The sequence below is a fragment of the Cyclopterus lumpus genome, chromosome 16 (assembly GCF_009769545.1).
Source record: "Cyclopterus lumpus isolate fCycLum1 chromosome 16, fCycLum1.pri, whole genome shotgun sequence".
NCBI lineage: Eukaryota > Metazoa > Chordata > Actinopteri > Perciformes > Cyclopteridae > Cyclopterus > Cyclopterus lumpus.
In genome coordinates, this window is record NC_046981.1 from 6,969,609 (window position 1) to 6,994,059 (window position 24,451).

Below are 24,451 nucleotides of genomic sequence, written 5' to 3' on the forward strand. Positions count from 1 at the left end.
TCCCATTGAACCGCTCTTTGATTGTATGCTCAATGAATATGAATTTTAAAAAGGCTCACGTTGCAGCCTTTACAGCGCATACAGCAGTGTACGTTGTAGCATCAATACCGATAGTGTTCATCTCTGTGAGGTGAAGGAGGAAGAGGAATGGTAAATGACTCGTGCTGAGGTTTGGCCATGCGTTTACCACCTACTCTAAAACTAACGAGCATCTCTGCTTACAAAGCACTCCACTGTCCAGGTGCTCCCTGTGGTTTAAAATAGAAACTACTCCAAAACCAGGGTGGTTTCACCTCTGCAAACAAGCTTTCTTTTGCAGCTTTCCGTATTCATACAGTAAACACTGGGGACCTGGAAAAGCCCCAGCGAATGTGATGAATCTGCTCTTCCACTAAGCCCCCGGAGGTGGGAGAGAGCGTCCAGGTGTTTCTCTTGGGTTAAAAATAGAAATGCTGCCGGTAGAAGGCACGTTGAATAAGGACAAGCCAGGGGTGAGCCGAGGGAAAGGGAGTGGGGAGACTCCAGGGCCAGATGTGCGTTTGATACAGGAGGTTCTTGAAAGATGCCGTTTGTTTTAGCAACAACTTGACTCCTGTGAGTTATAATAGACCTAGAGAAAGCAATATCTGCCATTTTCTGGCCAAGATATGGGCTGCATGAATGAAGATAAATGTCTTGCTTGATCAAAGGGTATAGTTGTTCTCACAGGCTTAGCACTATGTATTGCAAATATGTATTCAAGCTCAGTACTGTAGGTCTGTTCCAGCATACAGATGTGATTCACGCAATAATTACATTGTAATTATTCATGAATTAACTCTGTATGCACACACACACACACCAGTTGCATGGAAGAAATGTTTTAATGGCAAATATATGCAATTTGAAGCAAATACGTGTGTTATAATATTGTTGAAATACTGATATAACAAAACTAAATATAAGCTTATTGGAATCAAGTGTCACAGGCGACCAGAAAAGAAAGATTAAATCCATTTGGTGTTTGTCATGGCCCACCCTGCCTCTACCTAATTCTTGATGATGACTCAACGTGGACTAATTGTTGCCTCACACGTACATAGGCTTCATTCAGAGCTGAGTTGAAGGTTTTTTCGGATGCGTCAAGGCCCAAGAAACATCTCACGTTTTTTGTAAAGCACAGCTCATGTCACATGACAAGTCTTTGAGGGTAATTCGTCAGAAGCTAATTGCATGTCAGTTGCAGGTCTTTTGGTACTCTGAATGCTAATCTTTTTTAAATGATGTGAAACTTAAATATTTCCCTTTTAAAAGATATGCAACAGCATTTTTACATAGCTGAATTCTCTAAATTAGATTAGAGGATGTGTGTTGTGTGGCTATTTGTCGCTGTATTGTTAAGATTTCCCTTTGATTTAAAATCTATTACTCTTTTCCCGTGATTCTTGGAATTTGTAGGATTATGCTTTTTCATGTTTAGTACAACAACTCTTCTCAAAAGTACAGTTTTATGTCCAAGTGGTTATATCAAAGCATTTTACCATCTTTACAGTTCTGACCCCGAGGTTAGTCGTGTGTGCATTTGCAGGAAAGGACATCCATCCCGATATTTTTGTGGTTTGGAGGAACTGGCAGCAGTGTTCTTGGACAATTAGCTGACACTTGAGGGGATCTTCTGCACCCAATGCTCTTGTTGAATGCTGCTTTTCAATTGGCCCTCCTGCTCCGACTCAGAATTGAGGTCTCCATGTTTCATTGAGACATTTCTTGAATCGTCTACAATCGTTTACATTTACAGATTTTGTACGTCCCTTCTTTCGCTAAAGTTGATGTGATAAGGTGTGGCTATATGCTGTGCATGGGCTGTTGAATTTACTCTCAGCTGCTGGTTGTTCAGGTAAAATATGCAATGAGATATGGAATTCAAACAGGTACTCTGCTTTCAACCTATAATACTCGAGACAGCTTAAGAGATCAGTAGTACTAGAATAATAAAGTAAAATGTCTTCAGAAAGTATGCTGGTACACGCCTGACCAAGGTGAGAATTGCAGAGAGCGTGTAAATCTGTCGTACTGTGAGGAACCGTGCTGGTTCTGCCAGGAGTCATTTCCTCCCTTTACACAGCCAGTTCCTGTGGATGTTCCAGTCTCCTACATTCACTCTGCAGGGTTTTCACGCATGTTGTCTCAGTAATGACACAGATTAATCGTGAAAGAAAAAAATAGTCATTCCATCCATTTTAAGAGCTAATTTGGTGTCCTCTCTTGTCTCTCTCCATTATGCTTTATCTTATCTTTGCTCATCTCCGCCTTTCTTGTTCTTTCTCAATTTCTTTCCTTTTTCTACTAACCCCTCCTCACTTCTTCTTATCCCATCTCTCCACACCTTCTCATAATATTGAATTCACAGTATGAATGATAAGAGTGTAATCACTAAAAATAAATTGTATTAATCTGTCACCAGTGTCACAGAAAGTTATACATTATGTCCTTATACAGTGTGTATGCTACAGTAAGGTGAGGAAAATATCATTAAAAAGGAATGTATACCACGTCTTTTATTACAACCTCCATACCCCCTCATTATGTCTTATATCATTTCTTTTCATCAATGTACGTTTTCATATCCTTCTCTCCTGTCTGTCCTCTCCGGCTTATACACAGTTTAAACAGTATCTGCTGAAATGAAGAGGGAAACCCTCAGAGGGATGCAACATTACACCGAGTCTCGTATATAAAGACAAGCCAGACTTCTGTGTCACTTAATATAAAGCCTCTTGAACCATTTCGGCTCTGAACACAAAATAAGAAAAACAGAAAAGGTTTAGTCTCGCCATGCAATCTTTATCTGATGCACATTAAACCCCACTATATTGAGAAGCATCCAACTTTTCAGTATTAATGCGAGTTTCATGGATATAGAAGAAAAAACCCCACCAGATTTCATCTTGGGTGCCCTTCCATTTCAACATTTACTCAACACTTAATGTTTACTAGTTAGTCAAAGGGGAATTTACCCAGGCTGTGAGGATAAGGAAGGACCTTCATGAAAAAATACAAGCCGGTCAAAGTCAATTTGGCCAGCTTCATCAACACACTGTTATCTGTGGAAGGTATAACCTCACCTCGTCACAAAGAGAGTTAATGACCCCACTTCCTTGTATAACTGGCTGACCAATAAAGTCAATCTTCAACTGTACTGTGCTCCTAAAATATGTAATACTTAAACCAAGATTTCTACAAGTGCAGCTGAAATTGTCACCTAACAGTCCCTTAAGGTGGGTCATCCTTTACTACCTGAAACGTCACAGCCAGTTACAAATGTAGCTTTAAAGAAATAGTTTTTGACATTTTGAGCAAAACCCTTTTGTTTCGCAGAATTAATAAAGAACAATACCAGTCTCATGTCTGTATGGAGAGCTGGAGGCAATTAACGTAGCCTCGCATAAAGGTTGGGAGAGAGGAGAAACCTACACAGTGCAGTGTGAGCATGGCCTCCGATCCTGGTCAGCATTTAAAACGTTTTCAAACTGGAAGAGTCACAATGGTGCTCATGTTGCCGCGGGCAAAAGTACAGAGAAAAACGCTCATGGATGCAATTTCTGTCAATAACTTACTCTACAAAGACGGAACACATTCCCAAGCAAGAGAAAGCGACAACTACATTTCCTTCTGTCAAGAATAATAATTTTTGACACAAATAAACATCTTATCATACAGAAGAACCAGCCAACAGAGAACCATCTGCTCTATCTGTGGATGGTGCTCTCATTTTTCATTTAATTTACAAGTATTTTTTGTATTGATTGTTTGTGTGCGTTAGCATTTACATTTTGCAGTCGCCTGACAACATCTACACAGACAGAGGGACTTTGAAGTCAATGCTAGAACTTGACTTTGATGTTGCCTCAAATCTCTGAAGCGTTGCTGTTTAGTGAGGTTTAACTGTCCTACACTTTTAACATCATACATATGCAAGAGGACACACATGAATGGAGTGATGGAACAATTGAGAGACACACAGAGCTGTGGAGAGAGAGAAAAAGGAAATAAATGAAGAGAGACAATAACTGGAAGAGGATGGAGAAAGAAGAAGAGAACCAAGAGAGATCAGGAAAGTGACGAAAGGAGAGAATAGCTAGACAAAAGGGACCGAAAAAGACAAACAAGTAGGAAAAAGTGACGGCACAACAAACACAAAGACAAGCAGGAAGGAAAACAACATGGTAAAAAGAGAGAAGGGAGAGACAACAGGGACAGAAAGCACACATTCACAGACACCAAATATGTTTGAACAGGGAATCTTTCTGCCCCCATGCAGTTTGATTGGGCCATTGTCATATGACTAACCAATTAACCTCCTAACAGACTAACAGACCCCCCCCACTGAGAATTATCAAAGTGACACTTCAAATGTCTGTCTTTAAGAAAGACTGACTGAAAAAGCCTGAGTCAACAGCATTGGCTAATCCCTCCTCTGCTTCTCTGTCACACTGTTGAGTAAAGGAGCACAGAAGGATTGATTAACCTTTGGCTCATTAAGGTAATCATCTTTTGGCTGGCTTAACTATGTGAGTTACTCAATGAACTATTAGTCATTAGTCAGTGAATCCAATGCCTAAGAGAGGAGTAGACAGATCACATTTAAGAGAAACTGAAAAAGATAGTGGCCTCTCCAGAGAACTGCCTTCAGCTCAATGACGATGCAGACATTTTCTATGATGTGCTGTGTGTGTGTGTGTGTGTGTGTGTGTGTGTGTGTGTGTGTGTGTGTGTGTGTGTGTGTGTGTGTGTGTGCGTGTGTGTGGTTCACCTACCTGTTCTCAGGGTCTGGTGTGGTCATGGCTCGGGTTACACAGCACATCTTGAGTGGTATGCACCTCCTGTCGCCCTGCAGGGACAGCGAGGGCTGCGTAGGAGAGCTCGGAGGGTCAAAAGTGGAAAAGGAGGAGGAAGAGGAGATAATGGTAGGGCTGCCGAGGCGAGGAGACTCAGGAGGTGGGGTTTCCCAGCCGATCTCTGACACAGGGGAGCCCTTTTTTGACATATGGTGTGGCCTCACGCATGTACTTCACTAGGCAGAAAAGGAAGACAGAGATTTCCAGTATACAGTGAGACATGGTACAGAAGGCTGAACTAGGAGAAGTAGCACATCTAGAGATTTAAATGCTCTGGTCAAGATAGGGGGTTAATTTTAAGACATTATTTGGAAAAAGGTATAAAGGCATCCCATAGTTTCCTAAGGCTACCCCAAATTATGTTCAGAAAGGTATATAAATCACTCATATAATTCAGCTTCACTTAACAATTAAGTTTCTTGGCAATGGCCAATTCAAATCTGAGAAGAATCTACTGTATGTTTTTCTGTAATATATCAGATGCACCAAACAAAGTGTTGTTTAAAAGGCTCAAACTATTGAAGATAGTTTGTTCCAGAAACAGGATGTGGGGATACCACAGTTTAGATACACAGCAGAAATAGAAACGGTTTAATCATGTTACCTCGGGCATTTGGCGAGTATGAACGACTGCCATGGGGCATCAGATAGAAAGATAACTCTCGGCAATATCTCTGCACAGAAATGATGCTTGAACTCAAGAAGTGTTTGAAAACTGTTTGTTTGACTATGACTCTGTTCAATAGCTTTCTTTGCATGAAGGGTGGATTCAGACCTAAATAGCTAAATTAATTGGTGCACAACTTGTTATTCTATCATGGAAACAAAGCAGTGCTTGCTTGTTGCACAGTCGGCAGGAAGCTCAGTTGATCAAGCGATTACCTTCCAGTGAGCTCACAGTTGCCCTCTCTGCTGGCAACTTGAAATAACAGCGAATGTCAAAATGCTGATAGGCAGCAAGAGTCATGCTCCTAAAAACACTGAACCTCCTGTACAGTTACAACGGACAACTGGCTCCATCTTAAAAGGACGACTCTCACCCTTTGCACGGGGAATTTCAGCTTCTTCCTTCTAGACGGAGGTATTTAATACAACGGTGTAGAAAATAAAAAATGAAAAACGTAGTGTATTGTCATATTACATATACTGTAGTTACATACATATATTAAAGTGGTATAAAAATAGCTTTGTTCCAGCAGCCATCATTCAGGTGAACAAATTATACTAATAACAGTGCACTGATTTGTGGCTTTGTGTACTCTTATCATTATGTCCGTCTTGTCAAATAAAGTAACCTGAATACCTCCTGATAGGACAGTCACAATTAATGCTGCAAAAATACCCCACAAACTACCCATTTCCAAAAAGTTAAAACACAAAAGCTTTACTTGTAGATGTCAAACTCGATCACTGGAAGCTTGACAACCATTTTGACTGTTTTTAGGTTTTGTGAAGGGGAGAAGAAAAGAGGAGGCAGGACACATGTTTCAGCAAAGGACAGAAACGGAGAGGCAGAAATAAAATGGGTGCTCAGTACGCTTTCTATGTCCAGGGTGTTCTGAATCCTTGGTATGGCCTGGATGTTTAATTGGCATATATTTTACTGTACGCGCCGCGTATAATTGGCATTCGGCGGGTGGCATTTGTAATCCAGCAAGTGAATCATTCTTGGAAGAAACACTATGGACCCCTTTGAGACTGTGTAACAAGCCTAACTGCCAACCTGTAGAGAAGAGATGACAGGCTGACGCAGACAGAGGAGGAGACGGTGCCACGATGTGAGAGTGTCCTCAATGGACCTGTGGTGACGACGTGATCCAATTACACAGAAGAATAAACCCCCCACACACACTAATCAGATTATAGGACTGACAAATCCATTTGTTAAAATGCATTATAACAAGATAGAATACAAGTGAATTCAATGGACTGAAAAGATCGAATCGGCTGCAGTTGGATGATGACAACCTTGTGTGGTTATGTCCGTTCGGAGCCATGCATTGATGAGACTGAAGGGACACAAAGGTGCATGTAGGATTTGGATTCAGAAAAGGGAAACTCAACACGTTCTTCAAATTTAAGATGGACTTGGTAGATATACTAACACCCTCGGAGGGTCTGCCTCATCTCCTGTGTGTGTTTGTGTGTGTCTGGGCTTTGGAAATTACATATATACACACACACACACACACACACACACACACATTCACTATTAAGCATTGTATTAGACTGCTGTTATCAAAGGCAATATTTGATTTTATGATTGTGGTAGCCATGCAATGAAACAATTAAAAAAACACAGTTACCGCTGGGGGAATATCGTTAATGTATGATACAACAAGTACTATATCCGTCGAGTGTTGGGGTGCTATCAAAGGGAGAAATCTGAAGCAGAGTTATTAATCAAAACCCACGACTCCAGAGGACTCCCATTAACCTCCTGCATCGACCATAAATCTGTCTTTAAACTTTACACGGCTTTCACTTAATACTTACTAATGAGTGGAACAAAGACAAACAGAGTAGCACTGAAACAATTCATGTCTAAGGATAGAAATATCTATAATTGATTAGTTGTTGAAGCAATTTATCAAACAAAAAAGCCCTGAACTCTCTGGTTTTAGCATTTAAAATGCTTTACATCATTGTAAATCATACATTTCTTTGGATTTTGGACTATTTGTTGTTTAATTGTGCAATTATATGATTAATCAAGTAATTAATAATGACAATTTTGGAGTCTTGATTAGGGAAAAATATTGTTTTACTGTGATACTACAAGCTCAACCTTTGGTTATTTACAGTCCACTTTCTGAGCTGACTTAATTAAAACAAATTTAATGCATGTTAAGTGGGTAATTTGTCTTTAGTTAACATTCACAATGGCAGTCTGGAGGGAGGAAATGTAAACTCATGGACGAGCGTCACTGTGCCCAGAAATAGAGCTGTAACTGTTTGCAGCGGAGGGGAAAATAAATGGGGTGGAGTCCATGTGATCGTTACACTGGAAGTGTTTAAATGTGTGTGTGCATTCCCCCGGGTTGTGTTTCTATTTCATTACAGCACCAACTGCACAATAACCTCAATAGCATGATAAGAACTTGGAGAGGATATGGCTCGTACTGATTGGACCGTCATTTGAGCGCAACAGAATTCAAATAAAAAGAACCAAAATCCAAATGGGCCCCCCCATTTTGTTTGATTTTAGTTTCCATTTTTCCGGCTTGTGCCTGAGACAAAGTGAGAGAGCGTGCACACACACACACACACACACACACACACACACACACACACACACACACACACTTGTTTTCATTATGACTCCTACTCTCCACTTCATTTGGAAACAGTGGCTTGTATAACTGTAGTCAACCCCATTTACTTACACATTTTCCAATGAGGCAATTCATTTCTTCAGTTGTGTTCAGTTATGTCCACAACCCACATTCACAGTGAATACACACACACGCACGCACGCACACACACACACACACACACACACACACACACACACACACACACACACACACACTCCGCTCTTTACCACAAGGTGTAATTACTATATCAGCCTCATTGGGTCGTTTTTACTTAACAGTATTTAATGAGGCCCCAAATCATTGGAATTTATTCCATATACTTTAATGGGGATTTTTATTTTGGTGAGAAAATGTACCAGGGGACAAAGAACCGTCCTCTCATTAGGCCTGTGGGAGAGTAAGTCGGTTCTACGTTGGTAGAAGCTGGAGAGAGAACAGAGCAGGGCAAAGAGGTAGAAGATCAGGAAAAAAGCTCCTCTGATTGAAGGCTTTTACTCCTTGCCGGCACCAGATAGCTGGATACCACAGCAGCACAAAAGGCCTTTACAAATACACCCTCAACGCTTTTGGTAAGATTTGGACCAATAACTCAAAAGGAGTTCAAATGTCGCCTTAACTGAACAATGAACAGTAACTCAGGTGGAGGCCCTTTTTAGAGAAGGAATTTGACATGGAACATGTAAAAGTGCATAGGCAGAATTACTTACTAACTCTGAACTGTATGTCAAACAGTCACTATTGACCAATTCGAAGACGCTTTGGTTGAATGCAGGTAAAAGAGTCTGTGTGGAAAGCAAAGTTGGAGAAATGCAAGATACAAATTCAATCTCAAAACCCGCTTTTTTGGTTTGTTTAAACTCGAAACTGGAGAACTGGCTACTTGTGAAACAATCCCGTTGTACACGTCGCCTCTCAAGTCCAGACTCAAGTATGCATCTCAAGTTGCAAATCGGAATGTAAACGATGAGCAGCACACACAAAAGGGAGGATTGCCCCAGACATCTACTGGCTACACCAGAACCCCAGAAGCATCGGCCATTGGCCCCAGAGGCCGATGTCATCAGACTGATAGCTGATGGGTTCAGACATTATGAGATGGCACACTATGTTGGAACCTGTAGAAAGCTATTTAAAAGACCATAAGTCTACTGTATAAAGTAGTGATGATCATAATATATTATTCTGGCTGTAAATAGGGCCTTGGTTATGGGAATGAAGTCCAGTGAATTCTTTTCACAGAAAGTGAACAGAATGATTTGTGGTGCTCAAGGCCCCATTTACAAAAAGTGAAGCAGATGCAAATACAGTAGAGTAGATGTTCACAAGGTTACATCTCCATTACACTAAACAATGACTTTTAATATTTAAGGCCAAAAATCTCCCTAATATGTTTAACTGCAGTCAGAAAAAACACTCATATCCCACATAGTATCACACAGTGCTGAGGCTTAGCTTTGTGGGGGGGGGGGGTCGTAAATCATTACCGTGTGTTACATTACACTCATTTAGCAGATGGTGGACTATCCATCAAACCCTTCTATAGCAATAGCAATTGTCCAATCCCAGTTTAGCAACCATAACTAGGCACCGCAGGTCTGTCAAGCGTCAAGCTCCACATGCTGCAGTGGTGTGCATGCGGGTTTAGTGAGAGTAATAAACTGGGCATTTAAAGAGTTTTTTTTTTAAAACAAGGGCAAAAGGTGTAAAGAATTCAGTTGGTTGCAATTTGGAACAATGCTGCCAGGGGCCACCAAATGTTAGCTTAATAATCTATTTTACCGAAAGCTGATAAAGTCTACCTACCAGTAAAATAATGGATTGCCAGCTGGAGATCAAACTGTTTTGTCTGAAATCAGGGACGAATTGAAAAAAATATATTCAAGTGGTAAATCAGTGCCGTGATCAGCAACAGCAACGAAGGAGTGCAGGGCGTAGTTTATGTTTAATTATTCCACTTCATCTCCATAAGACCAAGAGGTCTTATGGACGTTAAAAGGTTTTCAGGCCTCGAAAATGTTGAGCGCATCAACCATATTTAAACTTTACACAAATCCATCAAGTACCCTCCTGATGCATCAAGGATGTCACCATACAAACAAAAAAAAGAGAAAAGAGTGAAAGGCGCTGTATATTATCTTTATCATCATCAATCTTTAAACCAGCGAGCCTTGTGTGTGTGTGTGTGTGTTACATGTTACATGATTTCCATAATTGACCGTAATTACTCAAAACCACAACCACTTAAAGTGTGAACAGATGGCAGTTTCTATAGTAGGCTGTTGACTCATCTATAGTGACACGGATTCAACAGAAGTCAACTTCATACAATGGGTCATTTTTTTTTGGTCACAATCTTAAATCTTAAGTCTTTCAAAATCTCAATTTAAGCATCTAAGTGGAGTACTTAGCCACCCTTGAGTTTAGTTCTATGACGACCATCACTAGAAAACCAGGACAAAAGCAAACGCAATGTCAGCTACAAAAACCCAATGCTTACACCTGGAGGGGAAAGGAGTGTTTGTCTTCTCCAAACAAAGCCAACAGGAAAAACAGATGAGCTTCGACTCTCTGACTCAGCTTTGGTTTTGGCTGTAAAAATAAACATTCCCAGAGGAATGATTAAATGTATTATCTTCACCACAATAAGAATGCAACGCTGTCGTTATCATCAACATCACCATCATAATCTGCTCCAAGTCAGACACCACAAACAGTAGCAGAGGAGATCATCATTTCTCTAATGACATCAACAGGCAGCTAGACACATTGGCTGGCTCTCTCCCTCTCTCATACACACAGACAAACCCTTCCAGATGCTAGGTGATGACAGGTACGGCTTGTTTAGGGGATGAACAGGGTATACATGACACCGACTTATTTCCTGTCTGCTGAATTGTGGCAGATGTTCTGTATTGTATTTCGACTTTCAGGCTCTTTGGAGTTACCTTGAGACTGTCTGTCTGCACTGAAATACACCTGGTTTCTTTTTCCTACAGAGTAACTCCTGCTAATTTCAACCTTGAGGGTTTTCTCACACCATTCCCAAGTATATGTATTCCTTGTGATCTAAAACTATCTCCATTACTTCAACGTGGTGTTCTGTATTTGGCTAACCTTATTCCCAGACATTGTCTACTCATACAGTAGCTTAGCAACCGTACCTTTGGATTTTTTTCCACATGAACTGTGTGTGTGTGGTTTGTAGTATGAGCAATACTCAGAATTTAAAAGGGTTTGGAGAGTTGTGTCTTTTTCATTAGCCTCTCTTAACAGCAAAGTGGAAGGAATTGATTAAACAGTGTGTGTGGGTGCTGTAATGTAATCTACAAACATTAGCATGTCCTTCAGTATTAACCTTACAGGTTTTATTTCCTAATTTTTAATACAAGTCAGCTGGAAACAAAAAGTCAGCCGGCAATTTCATTGAATTCATTCACTCGAACTAGCTCGCTACAGATGATACAGTCTCCTGTCAAAGGTTGCATTCCAGCCGGAAAGTTGCCAGCTAGAGATGGGGGGGGGGGCCTGCTTTTGTCCACCTCTGTGTAATGACTAATAAGGTTGATGGTGAATCCGTTGACACCGTTTAGTGCCTATTGGCAGCAACAAAGCAGGGTAGAGCTGGTAGGAAAGTGTCAATTTCACTATGTGCTACTGTGGGAAAACAAATAGAGTTTTCACACCTTAAAAATAATAATATATTGAGTATCGCCAACACTACTGGCTACTTGGACAACATGTACTACTGTGAGGTCAGTGAAAATCTTTTTAGCCTCTTTGCAGCAAGTCAACCTTGGGAAGTATTTGTTCAGTCGTCATGTGACTCGATGAATGATCACACTGGTACAATCATTATAGTACATAAATATGACTAAATAAATAATCTGACCTTTCTTTGTGTGTGGAATCCAAATATGGATATACCTTTTACACGTGAGACCATCCAGTTTTATAAACCCAAGTGAATGGAGCTACACAACTGGCTAAAAGGAACTTCTCTTTATTATTTTAATCAAATTGCTCTTCGTACTGAGGGGGAAATAAACTTCACACCCACATGGTTGGACAGAATTTTCAATCATCTTTATGTAAAAAAAATAATACAAAAATGAAAAAACATTGGGAGGAAAAGGAAACAGAACGAGGACAGCTGTGATCATTAAGAGCAGTTATCCCCGTGTGGCCGCCTCTTGCAGCCATGACCAATTCCCGTAAAGCTCTCCCATTCCTGCACCAGGGACTTATGAAGTTGTTTATCACCAGAAGCTAAAGGGGTCCCGTGTTCAGATGCTGACATCCACAGCATCTCACAGGTTATCTGCTGACTAAGAACAGTGTCTTTTTGAGAGAGTCCACATCTTGCATACTTTCTCTCCTGCACACACCTGGCCATGAGGGCTGTTTGACTTTAGACAGCTTGACATATTGCAGTAGGTCAAATTAATAATGGCTTAATTCCACGTATTTACTTAGGTTTCAGGGTCTTTCCGTGGCATACAGGGACATGAGTAACACCTGTGCTTTTCCTACAATGACAAGTCAATGAACGCCGTTCAATGAACGAAGCTTGTCAGATTGTCTGTTTGGAAAAGTTGTACAAATTGCCAGATGCAACCCAATCCAATTGTAACGTCAGAAAAGTCAATTCAGCAAGGACTTTGTTAGGACCTGTGTAAAAAGAAAAAGGCCTATTTGCCACACAACCACCTACCATTGGTGTCACACAGGCCTTTTTCACAGCAGACATGTTGACTTGTTAGAACAGCAAAAGCACAGGTGTACATAATGAAAACAAGGATGGCTGAATCCCATGTAGCCGCTTTGATGGCAGAATCCTGGTATCGTGCGTGCTGGCTGACTAATAGCATTACCAATGGCTTTGTTCTATTCAAGTGACCAGAGGTGACCCGTTTAGGCAGTGCTCCAGGTGGACCTCATTAGCTCACATAACTATCTCTAGTGTGGCACTCAAATTGCAGAGCACTGTACAAGCTATACACTGCTTTGAATTAGCAATATTCTGTACAAGTACTAATGTCTACCATCAGAATGTAATTGAATTCATTACTTGTGAATAACCAATTCTTCTCTGCACCTCCATAATGGCAGCGGCTGTGGTTGCTAGGGGCTTTGTGGCGGAACTGCAGAAGCCTGACCGATCCCCAGAGGGAAAGTCACTTTAGACTTGTCAGACTGCATGCTGAGCTGCAGAACAGAATCAGCAAGGAGCCGGCGTCTTGCTCAGGGGACACTTTAACTCAGCGGATGCTCTCTGACATGGGGCCCTGAACTGTGATCCTCTCAGCTTTTGACCACGGGGTCCTTCTGCTGCACTTCTGCCTGCATCAGGCTGCAGTGAGTGGTCACTGCCTATTTTATCTGAATTTGTTCTCCATCTTCCTAATGAGTTTCCAAGATGGCTTGTCCGTACCACAGTAAAAATACACAGATCACAAACACGCACATACAAGGTCTCTTACATACCGAATCGCTTGTACACACATGCACCACTACGCACACTCCTCTCCCATGAGAGCTGAAAATGATGTTTCCTCCTGATCTCCTTCCTCTCGGAACACAGTCTTCAGCTTTCATATTTTAGAACGGCTTACACTCAGGAATAAATAACTAATTTCTAAGTAGTTTTTTTTCCATTTGAAATTAAAGTTAACATGCCGGGTCACGTGTTCAGAACCTTTTACGCCCCCAGAGATCCATGAGACCCCTCAAAAAGGCACTTTATCCCTTTGTTATGTTCCTCTATGTGCCACTTCTCTGACAAATGCAGTTGTGGAGAACTTCGGTCTCTCCGTTACCCTTAAGTTAACCCTCGCTGTCATCTTTATAAATCAGCCTCTTAGCCTCCCTCGTTAGCTCTCCTTCTGTTCCGTCTATTTCTATCTCTCTCCCTCTCAGCACTTTCCCCATTAAACTCACATTTCAGCTACGACCCCCTCCCATCTCTCTCTCTCTCCCATTTCTTCTTTGCCCGCTCCATTCCTTCTTTCTTATCTTGGTAAGTTTTCAGCTGGGACTTGATTTTTCCTCTGCAGGAAAAGCCCCTGTATCCCCCTGGGAAGTATCATCACCATGCTCACATGTGTGTATATAAGTGTGAGAGTGTGTGTGTGTGTGTGTGTGTCAGAGGGAGAGCGAGAGACACTTTGTTCTTACCATCTTGGGTCCAAGATTGCCAACAGGAATAAAATACATTTTCCGGTGTGTGAATTCTGTGCTTGCAAACTTGTGCGTGTGCACACATGTGTGTGAAGGGGTAAAATGATGTTCATCTGGGGAATCTGCCTGCCATCAGCCTAATTTCCATGTGTCTTTACACGTGTATGTGTGTGTGTGTGTGTGTGTTTGTGTTTCTCCCATGCCACTTCTTGTTGCATAATAACCGTTTACTTTTCGCAGTCAGTCACCTGTTTCTACAACAGAATAAACCTAGATCGCCCTGCAAAGAGGCTACACAATTAGGCAGAGTGCTGCAAATTAAGTACATTTGCAGAGAGTGTTACTTTCTTTGTTTGGGAGACTGTTTGGAGAAAACACATTTTGACTTTGTATATGGAAATCACATTTGAAATGAGATATGGATAATATAACAATACGTTTCTTTCTTCGCTCTTGCTATTAACCAGCAACTCCATTCTTTAAATGGAAAGTAAATCACATCTAACAGCAGAGGTTTCTAATCCCAGGTTTCAACACTCAGAGCCCTGCTGGTTTCCCTCTAATCGGGGAGTGTTTGCACCGGGACGTCAACTGAATGCAAACAACTGGCAGGTATAGAAAGCTTGCAATACTCTGTGTGCTGAGGATCTGCTGGATGACATGCACAAAACAGCACATGAGGGATGAGAAACTCAGCCTTTTGTACGACTAGTTTTAGATACGGGGTTCCCATGTTAAAGTCGACAGTTCCCTTCGGGATATTTGAGTCTGGTTATATTAGATTTCCATAAAAATTAGCCAGAAAACAGAAAGACTTTGGCTGAACTGAGATCTTTCATCTTCAATAAGAGATACCGATATAAACACTCCCATGTGGGCTTCCTAAACCTTATCTTGTCTGAGGATAATGAGTTTGGTCATGCATGCGGTGTTCCCGAACCCATACTTCACCTTTGGGTCCCCTATGGTCTGTCATCCTCTCTCTCTCTCTCTCTCTCTCTCTCTCTCTCTCACACACACACACACACACACACACACACGTCTGCCTACCTTCCAGTGTCACCTCTTTCCCGGCCCGTTTCAGCGCTTGCACAGCCTCGTCGTGGGTCGCGTCCCGCAGGTTCACGCTGTTCACGGACAGGATGGCGTCCCCGACATACAGAGCCTGGGTCTGGTCCGCTGCGAGTCCCTTGAATATCTTACTGATGAGGATGGGCATTTTATTCTCCTTCCCACCTTTGATGCTGATCCCGAGTCCTCCGACCTCCTGCTTGGTCACCTTAACGCACCGCTTTCTGTTGGCGATCGCCTCCGGCACTCGCTCCGGGAGGTCCGTGAACGCAGTGCGCACAGTTTGGGGGCCGTTGTTGGAGTTGGCGTTATTGTTATCAAGGTAGGATCCGTTGGTAACCCCGTTGAAGTCGACACAGTCGTTCACGTTGTCGTTAACGCAGCCCTCCTCGCAGCTTAACGTGAGCGCTTCCTCGTTTAAGTTGATCAAAACTTTGTGCCATCGCTCCCGCACCGAAACCTCAAGAAATCCACTTTTTGGTACTCCGGAGGCACCTGAAACTCCCGTCGTTATGACCACCGCCATCTTTGGAGCATTTCTTTAAATAAAAAAAATAAAAAAGACGTGTGATTTAGTTCCCAGCACGCTCTCGCACATTAACTTCCACCCTGTCTCCCTCGCAGTCAGGCTGGACTTTTGCCCCTCTGAAGTTTTCAGCGGGACTCGACCAACCAGCCCGACCCTTTCGGCGCAAGCTGCTCCGCCCGCCCGAGATCCTATCTGCTGGGTGGAGTTTGCTCCCCCCGCCGTCAGCCGATCCCATCTTCAGATCCTGCATGCACAAATATGCCTCCATGAGCTCCCCTGAACGTTTGAGACGTGACAGTTTACGCCGTTAAACACGGCTAAACAACACATTTACAAATCCATTAATTAACTCGTATCAGGTTGACGATAATAATAAATAATACAATTAAAAACTATGATGTTAAAATATATGGATGTTCACCGACCATAAAAGGAAATTAACGTATATGTTGGGGGGGGGCATCGTTTGGTTGTGTGAGTCATTAGGCCACGTGGATCTGAAACAATTACTTTGTATGGCAGCACGTTTAAATAAATATAATAATCTCAAATATGACTAGAACTGAGTTTGCTGTCTTCACATTCCCAGTGGGACGTCACTGCTGAACGCCGTAACGCTGCAGACTGTTACGCGCGTGCAGGAATGCGCCTGTGCCTGTTTGGATGTTTCAAAGAGAAAGAGCTCGTTTTGTCAGGATCTGTGACAGCTATGGAAAGACCCAATGCGAGGATTTGCTCTCCATCTCTATTATTATTATTATTATTATTATTATTATTATTATTATTGTTGTTGTTATTATTAGTATTGCTATGCATTGCAGGCCTGAGAGAGTTCGGATCAGTAAACTCAAACCGTGAGGGTGCAACTAGTGGTATCATCACTGCGATACCTGGAACAGCTGTGTGACTGTTATGCGGGATCGAGCCCCGTGAAAGACTGACAGGGAGACTAAAGCCACGATGCAGCTTTGCAGCCACATTATGAAACCAGGAGAAAAAAAGAACGAAGCAGCTGCCATGAGGGACTTCGATTAGGACGTAATGTGCATAGAAAGTTACAGCTTTTGGGATGTAACAAAACTTAGAATCATAAATATGCATTTTCTTTTCACAGCCGTTCCTCTTAAGCATGTCATCATGCGTTCAGTATCAACCGGCCTCACACTGAGCTATTAGCAATGTTGCTACGACACCTACTGGTGACTCTAAATTGATGTCGGTGAGGGTTAACAGTCCTGGCCTCAGTGTGAAACCTTAAGGAAAGTCTCCATTGGTAAATAAACAGATACTCAAGGGTCATTTGTATGAGGTGCGATCACAAATAATGCATTAAAATATCTTCATGCTGTTAGATTTCAATATACAAGCATTGCTCACATTTCTGTATTGATGATGATTTGTGTTGCGGTGAAAAGCAACACCAATCCATCTTGTATCAAACAACAGCTGGAACTTATATTTAAAGACATATGTGTAAACTATTAGAAATAAGGATATTATAATCATGATTGTATGTTATGTATGTGTGTCATAATTAATCACATTGTGTAATCACAGGAACACAAAGGCATGCTGTGAAGGAGCACACACTTCCTCACTTGCCCGCCTTCTAAACTACAATGAGGATTTATTTTGAGAAAGAGACTGAAACAGAAATACTAAGAATTCTTTGGCTTAATGAGGTGTAGGAGCTACAATTGATTTGTTCTTTTTATATGGAAATGAGCTATCAGATGAAATGTACATTCTTTGTTGTGATAATGACCTTCAAACCCAACAAACAAACACACTCTTATTAAAGGTGATGTATTTAAAGGTTGTTAATGAACCTTTTTTTAACCCTCATTCAGCACTAGACTGCATACGTTTTTCTTCTTCTTTTCTTCAATGCAACAGGGAGCAGCTACACAGAGGGTTACACACAAGCACACAATCCAACATGGGGTTTGTGTTGTTGATCTACTGACTGTCTTTCTGCAGTTTAAAGAGTGCAGTCTTTTGCTCAAGACCACTGCGAACACATTAGGGAATGTCAGTTTTCCGAGATAAGGCTTGAGAAATATTCCTCGCTCATATTCTGCACCACCATATTATGTGTTCTTTCAGTATTTCAAGGTGCCTCGCAGAGTTTTAGTAAGTAGTAGTACATTCAATGTTTCCTGAACCAAAATGCATTATGTGTATCCTTGAGGTCTAAAAAATAGATTGAATGTATTCCACCCTCATAAGGATCATTTTGCAAAGCTGATTATTCACTGCCTCAGAGGGCTTTACAATCTGTACACATCCTGTCCCAGGACCTCACATCGGATCAGGAAAAACTCTCAAATAATAGAAAAAAACCCTTTCACAGGGAAAAAAGGGAAGAAACCTTCAGGAGAATAACAGAGGAGGATCCCTCTCCCCAGATGGACAGAAGCAATAGATGTCATGTGTACAGAATGAACAGCATTACAGAGTTACAACACATTCAATGAATATGACAGAAATATATGAATAATTCGTAGTAGGCATGGACCATGATCCAGACCTCCACAATCCATGAAACAGAAAGAGGTAGAGAGGAGGGGGGGCGCATCAGCAGGGCCATGGCAGGACACAACCAGGTCCAATGGACCCTATGAAACGTGAAGTCACAAGGACTCCGGGGAGGAAGCAGAGTTAATAAGGTGCAATGGAGAGATGTAAATTCATCCATAAGGAGAGAGAGAAGATGAGATAGGTGCTCAGTGTATCCTAAAACACCCCCCAGCAGCCTATAAGCCTATAGCTGCATATCAAGGGGCTGGACCAGGGCAAACCTGATTCAGCCCTAACTATAAGCGCTATTAAAGAGGAAAGTCTTAAGCCTACTCTTGAGGTGACTGAGCAGGGAACAATAGGAGATTATTTTGCATACTGCAAAAAATTGCCTCACACAACCTTTAGTTTTAATCGTTTGCGTTGAGCATAGAAGGTTGGTTGAGTGGATCCATAAATAGAACAGATGTGTGGGGCCCTCATTAACATTGGACACAATAACGAGCGGGACATTGACCCCCTTTAATATTCTCATTTATTTATTATTTTTATTGATTGTTAATTGTTTCCTTTATTCACCTGGCATGTGTGTATCTGCCATTGAGGCTTAAATTGTGTGAGAGGTTAATGCTGGGTTACGATGAGGAAAGCTCATGCAGGCACTTGGGTCAGCTCGGGTCCTTCGGGAAGAAAGCGAGGGAAAACGTTAGGCTCGTTTAATTCAGAAGTTGACTAAAACAGCCTGCAGCATGCAGTTGCCTTGCTGATCCGAATGTATTCCTGTACTTTCAGTAAAACAGTTCTTAAACCCATGCACGCCTGGATGTACTGTGTGTCCAAGTGTGCAACAGATGGGTGGAGTATGAGCTAGAGAAGGAGGAGCACTATTGCATCATTTATAGAGAAATGAAACTATAGCAAACACAGTTCAGCTCATTAGCAAACAAAGACCAACAGCAGAGCAGCTCATCCAAGAAGGTGAAGTTCAACTTCCTTGTTATTGTACATATACTTGATAATATTCTGATATTGTAGAGTACACATACCTTCGTATAACATGTTACAAACTTTGCACCAGTTGTTCATAAAGTGGCTCACACTAGATTAGAAAAAACATGGATTCAAAAAACTCTTCTCTCTCTCTTTACTCGTCTCCTTTAGATATGGCCACGGCCAGCAGCTTCCTGTCTGAAGATCAGTTCCTGTGCGCCATATGTCTGGATGTTTTCACTGAGCCTGTTTCGATTCCATGTGGACACAACTTCTGCAAAGCTTGTATCCACAAGCACTGGGAAAACAAAGAGCAGTGTCAATGTCCGCTGTGCAACGAGAAGTTCAACCAAGGGCTCAAACTTCGTGTCAACACGGGATTCCGGGAGGTTGTGGAGAAATTTAAGGAACATTATGCCACAGCTGACAATAATTCCCTGGCCAAACAAGGCCAGGTGCCATGTGACTGCTGCCTCGGCAACAAGTTCAAAGCCTCTAAAACCTGTTTGGTGTGCTTGGCATCTTATTGTGAAACACACCTAGAGCCTCATTTGAGAGTTGCGGCCTTAAGAAGACACAAACTGACAAATCCTGTGCGTAACCTGGAGGACCAAATATGCAAGAAACACAACAGGATGTTGGAGCTCTTCTGCATGAATGACCAGACATGTGTTTGTGTCCTGTGTACAGAACATCACTCTCACCATACAATACCTTTAGAGGAAGCCCTAAGAGACAAGAGGGCTCAGATGGGGAAGAAAAAAGTAGTAGTACAGAAGAGTAAACATAGGCTGGGAAAGAAGGGCCAGAAGCCAAAAGAGCCAGTGCAGACCAAGAGGAAAGGCGAAGATGAAGCAATGTCAAACTGTGTGGCGTTGAATCAAATGCAAGATCATCCCATGTGGTGGCTTCCAGACAGTGTTCCTGGAAACGGAACACTTTCTAAATGGAGATTCTACCTTGAGCTTGTGGCTGAAGAGAGCGATTTAGGAGGAGTCACAGAGCCGATGCGTGGAACAAAGGCATTCGTACCTAACCCGAACAATGGAAACTGGGTCGTAAGGGTAGGGGCTGTTCCCAACAACAAGTCTCAACACATCATCCCTACCCATTGCTTCTTGGTAAAGAAAATTAAGAGAGTCGTGGTGTATGTAAACTATGACAATGGATCGGTGTCCTTCTATGATGCCGACGCCGATATAATTGCCTTCCATTTTACCGGCTTCCATTTCAATGAGATGGTTTACCTATTCTACTGCCCAGAGGACAGCTGGTTTAACAGGCTGCAAGAGAAGGCTCAAAATATAAAAGCGTGGTCTCAACTCCCAGATACCATATTTGTCTTTCGTTGTATTGGCCTTTTCTTTGTAGTCGTTGTTTTCTTTGCATTTTGTAACTAAAAATACTTTTTCTAAATCATGAAATTAAATATAAACTCTTCTCCTTCTCCCTCCACTCACCATCTGTCACATTCATCAACTAAATAATACATGTTCATGTACAGTAAGTCTGTAAATACTGTGCAATACTAATACGTTTAAGTACTTTTTAATTTTTTTTAACATTTATTTTATACACTTTATCCACTTTATTCTACTCCGTCTGTATATATAATATTCTTCTTGTTTTTTACTCTTTTATCTTATTTCTGTTATTATACTACTCGTTTTACTTATTACTGTGAGCAATGCTGCTGTAATCCTGTAATTTCCCCACTGAGGGACTAATAAAGGATTATCTTATCTTATCTTATCTTATCTTAAATCAGAGTTCACATGTTAGAAGTTGTAATTATGACTTTGTATGCTTGTTTTTTGATTTTGTGTTGAATTTTCAATAAATTAATTGACATAAAGTTTACGTCTGAAAGATGGTAAAGTCTTTTCTGATATGAATCAACCACTGAGTGTGATTTCACATGTATGACCCCTGAAGTGATGATGGTGACAGAGGCTGTATTCAAATACACCACTAGAGGGAGCAATCTACTTTCCCTTTATACGAACAGCCGCCCACATTCCTCATTCCATTAAGATAGAGATGACAAAAGAAATGTTAAGTCTTTATTCACTTGGTCTATCGTGTATGTGTCTTAATGCTTGTCAATGAGTTACACATTTAAACTGAACAGGGGAACTGCACGATAGAGGTAAGTCTATCACTGTGGTGAACACGGCTGCATTCATGATTCATGACAGCGTGAAGTCCATGCGCAGGTTATCGGTTAACTTTTAATATGTATTATTATCCTCAGTGTCTTTTCAGAAACTACCACTTGTAGTTGCTGCAGTGGGGATTCTATTTAGGATGACCATATTTATTAATCTGCCGACTCGACAAAACCTTGGTGTATTAAATTAGACTATTGGGCACATGGGGGAAATTAAGGGATTACACTGAAATAATTGCTCATGTGAATGGAGATGACTTGCATTACACCCCCCCCCCCCCCCCCCCCCCCCTTACAGAAATGGTTTATCATTAACACTTTTAAACGTCCAATTTCTGAATGCCTTCTCACAGAGCAGAGCAGCAGCATACTTTGTTGGAAAGAGCAGCGCAAACACAGCCGGTCGGTCATTAATTGAGCAGCACTGAATCAAGTCTTCGGTAGAGAAGGCGGAATGATACGTCTTGTTTCTGCCTGTCAACGAATGAGAAGAGAACGGATTATAGTCCATACAAGACCGATCTCTCACTGAGATGATATTGTACTCACACGGTACAGCAAGGCCGAGGTCAAATCTGAGCAGCCCTGGAATGTGAGCAAGCTGAAAGGGATTTACATTTTTTTTTATTAAGATCAAGATGTTACTGGTCAAATATATTCTGTGTTTGTCTATTGTGTCAAAGTTATTGCTTGAACACAAAATGTGATAAAGTCTGAGAGCCGTGTTGTTGTTTGCGTAACTTGTTGGCACATGGTTCTGAGTTTTAGGGTGACGGACAGATATTGCCCTCGCAAAACCAAAAATCTATCTTTTCATGTATTCATTGTTTAGCTTTACTCTTGACATACATACATGTATAATGCAACACTGGGATGAACTCAAAATGTTTGATCCACAAACATAACCAACATGCAACATTACGACACACTGCTGGGCAGCAGACACCAGAACAGACTGTAGCTGCAGCCAGATGTGGGTTACCCGTCCGCAGTGTCCGTCTCCCTGATTATTCAGCTACCGGTGAGCTAAAGTTTCCAGTGAGGAGCTATTTTAGGAAGCAGCAGCAGTCCCACAGGGGATAACAGGGGTTTCCACTGTGACCCTCCAGGTTTGGTTCAGTGAGAAAGGTCAAAGGGTCACCGCCCACTGTCAGTGGGGCTCGTGGGGGTTTGATAACTTCCGGGTGCCTTGTGATAACATGAACATCCTGCACTGCTAAAAGGGACTCCAGACAAAGAGGTTTACCCCAAATGCAGAAGTGTGAACACTTTCATTAAGACAAGGGATTATGGTATATATGTGAGAAGAGAAATCAGTACTTGGTTCTTTTGTGCTTAAATATATTTGATGATCTTTTATATTGTTTTGCTTTTGTTCAAGGTATAAGGTTAATATAATGTAATTATGCAACACAGGGTTACGCAACTAAATTCAGTTGTAGACCCTTTCCAACATCAGAAAAACATAACAAGACAGCCATATTGTTACTATTAGGTCACACTTGACTTACATTTGACTGACCTAAAACCTAAATGACACATCCATGGCACCATTTGAAACATAACGGTGTTATGTAGGGCAATGATCAGCCTCAATCAAATAACATGAGAAGCCAGATGTGGAACATTTAGTCATAAAGACTACTTAATTTGTTCTTTAGTTTTGGGCCCTATCCAGCCCATCCATATTATTGTTTTCCTCCATTACCCTGAGTTTAAATTCTGAGGCAATTCCTTCTTGAATTCCCTTCGTCTAACCAATTCAGCCTAAAGCTACCTCTCATTTAAACAAGTCATCATCTCTTTGATCATCCCAATGATTTTACCTGAGAAAAGAATGATTTTAGTGTTTAATGTAATAAAGAGATTCAAACTTTGATACAAAAAATACACATTTATTTTCAAATGTTCGAGATACAGCAACAAGCAGTGTGAAGTATAACAATACCATACCAATATATATATATATATATATATACAATTCATGTTTACATAAAGCTGTGTATTTGATACACACTCAGTCAAACAAGCTATACTGCAAACGTTTGTCATTATAAAAATAGCTGTTGTTTATGTGCACTACTTTTAACAAAAAGAAAATACTTGAAAAACAAAAAAAAACTAAACGATTTCATTTATTGAAGGGAACATCGGCATTACACAACAGGGGTCAGATTTCACACAGATGTTATAAATGACACTAGGTCACGACAGTGGTCAAAGCACACAGTCCAGTTATTTAAAAAATGCATCCCATAGTTGAAAGATTTCCATGGAAGTGCCACTAACAGGTAAAAGCCCATCCTAAGGTCCCTTATTTCCTTCTTTGTATTTGATCGATGTGAAAGTAATGGCATTACAGTATTATTATTAGAGTTTTAGGTGTTAAAGTGTCACAGTACAACAGGTGTTTTAATTTATTCTGAAAGAGGAGCTTTACCGAGCTTTCCTCCTCATGATATAGGCTGAACAAAACACATTGTGGTTTCATGCTCTTCGTCTAAAAAAACTATAATATTTTACTGATCAGCCAACCCGACTGTCAATCAAACATCTGGTCGGAAGCAACCATGACACTCCTGATGTCCCCATTACCCTGTACCTTTAAACCTTCATATTCAACCTCTTAAGAATAAGTTGTTTTAATTTAACAATGTAGAGCACCTATACAGACACCCGTGGAACTGAAGTCTGTTGTGAATGGTTGGCGGTGTACTCCACCTGATATGTCACAAGGTTTAAGTTGACACTTATTTGTCCACAGGATTTTATGAATACAAGTATGATTCTGACCATAATA

General features: G+C 41.2%; 2 protein-coding genes across 2 annotated transcripts in view; one reads left to right on the top strand and one right to left on the bottom strand.

Moving 5' to 3' along the window:
* Window positions 1-16,113, bottom strand: part of sntb1 (syntrophin, basic 1) — a 31,993-nt gene extending 15,880 nt beyond the window's left edge. Inside the window, 3 exon segments of the mRNA XM_034554187.1 lie at window positions 4,797-5,020; window positions 5,022-5,053; window positions 15,422-16,113. Coding sequence (XP_034410078.1) covers window positions 4,797-5,020; window positions 5,022-5,053; window positions 15,422-15,968 — 803 coding nt within the window. The 5' untranslated portion in view covers window positions 15,969-16,113.
* A 3,295-nt stretch (window positions 16,114-19,408) lies between these two features.
* LOC117745690 (E3 ubiquitin/ISG15 ligase TRIM25-like) lies at window positions 19,409-21,336 on the top strand. The gene is made up of 2 exons (XM_034554188.1): window positions 19,409-19,469; window positions 19,653-21,336. Exon 2 carries the CDS (start codon window positions 19,655-19,657, stop codon window positions 20,879-20,881), a length of 1,227 nt encoding a protein of 408 aa, XP_034410079.1. The 5' UTR covers window positions 19,409-19,469; window positions 19,653-19,654; the 3' UTR covers window positions 20,882-21,336.
* The last annotated feature ends 3,115 nt before the right edge of the window (window positions 21,337-24,451 follow it).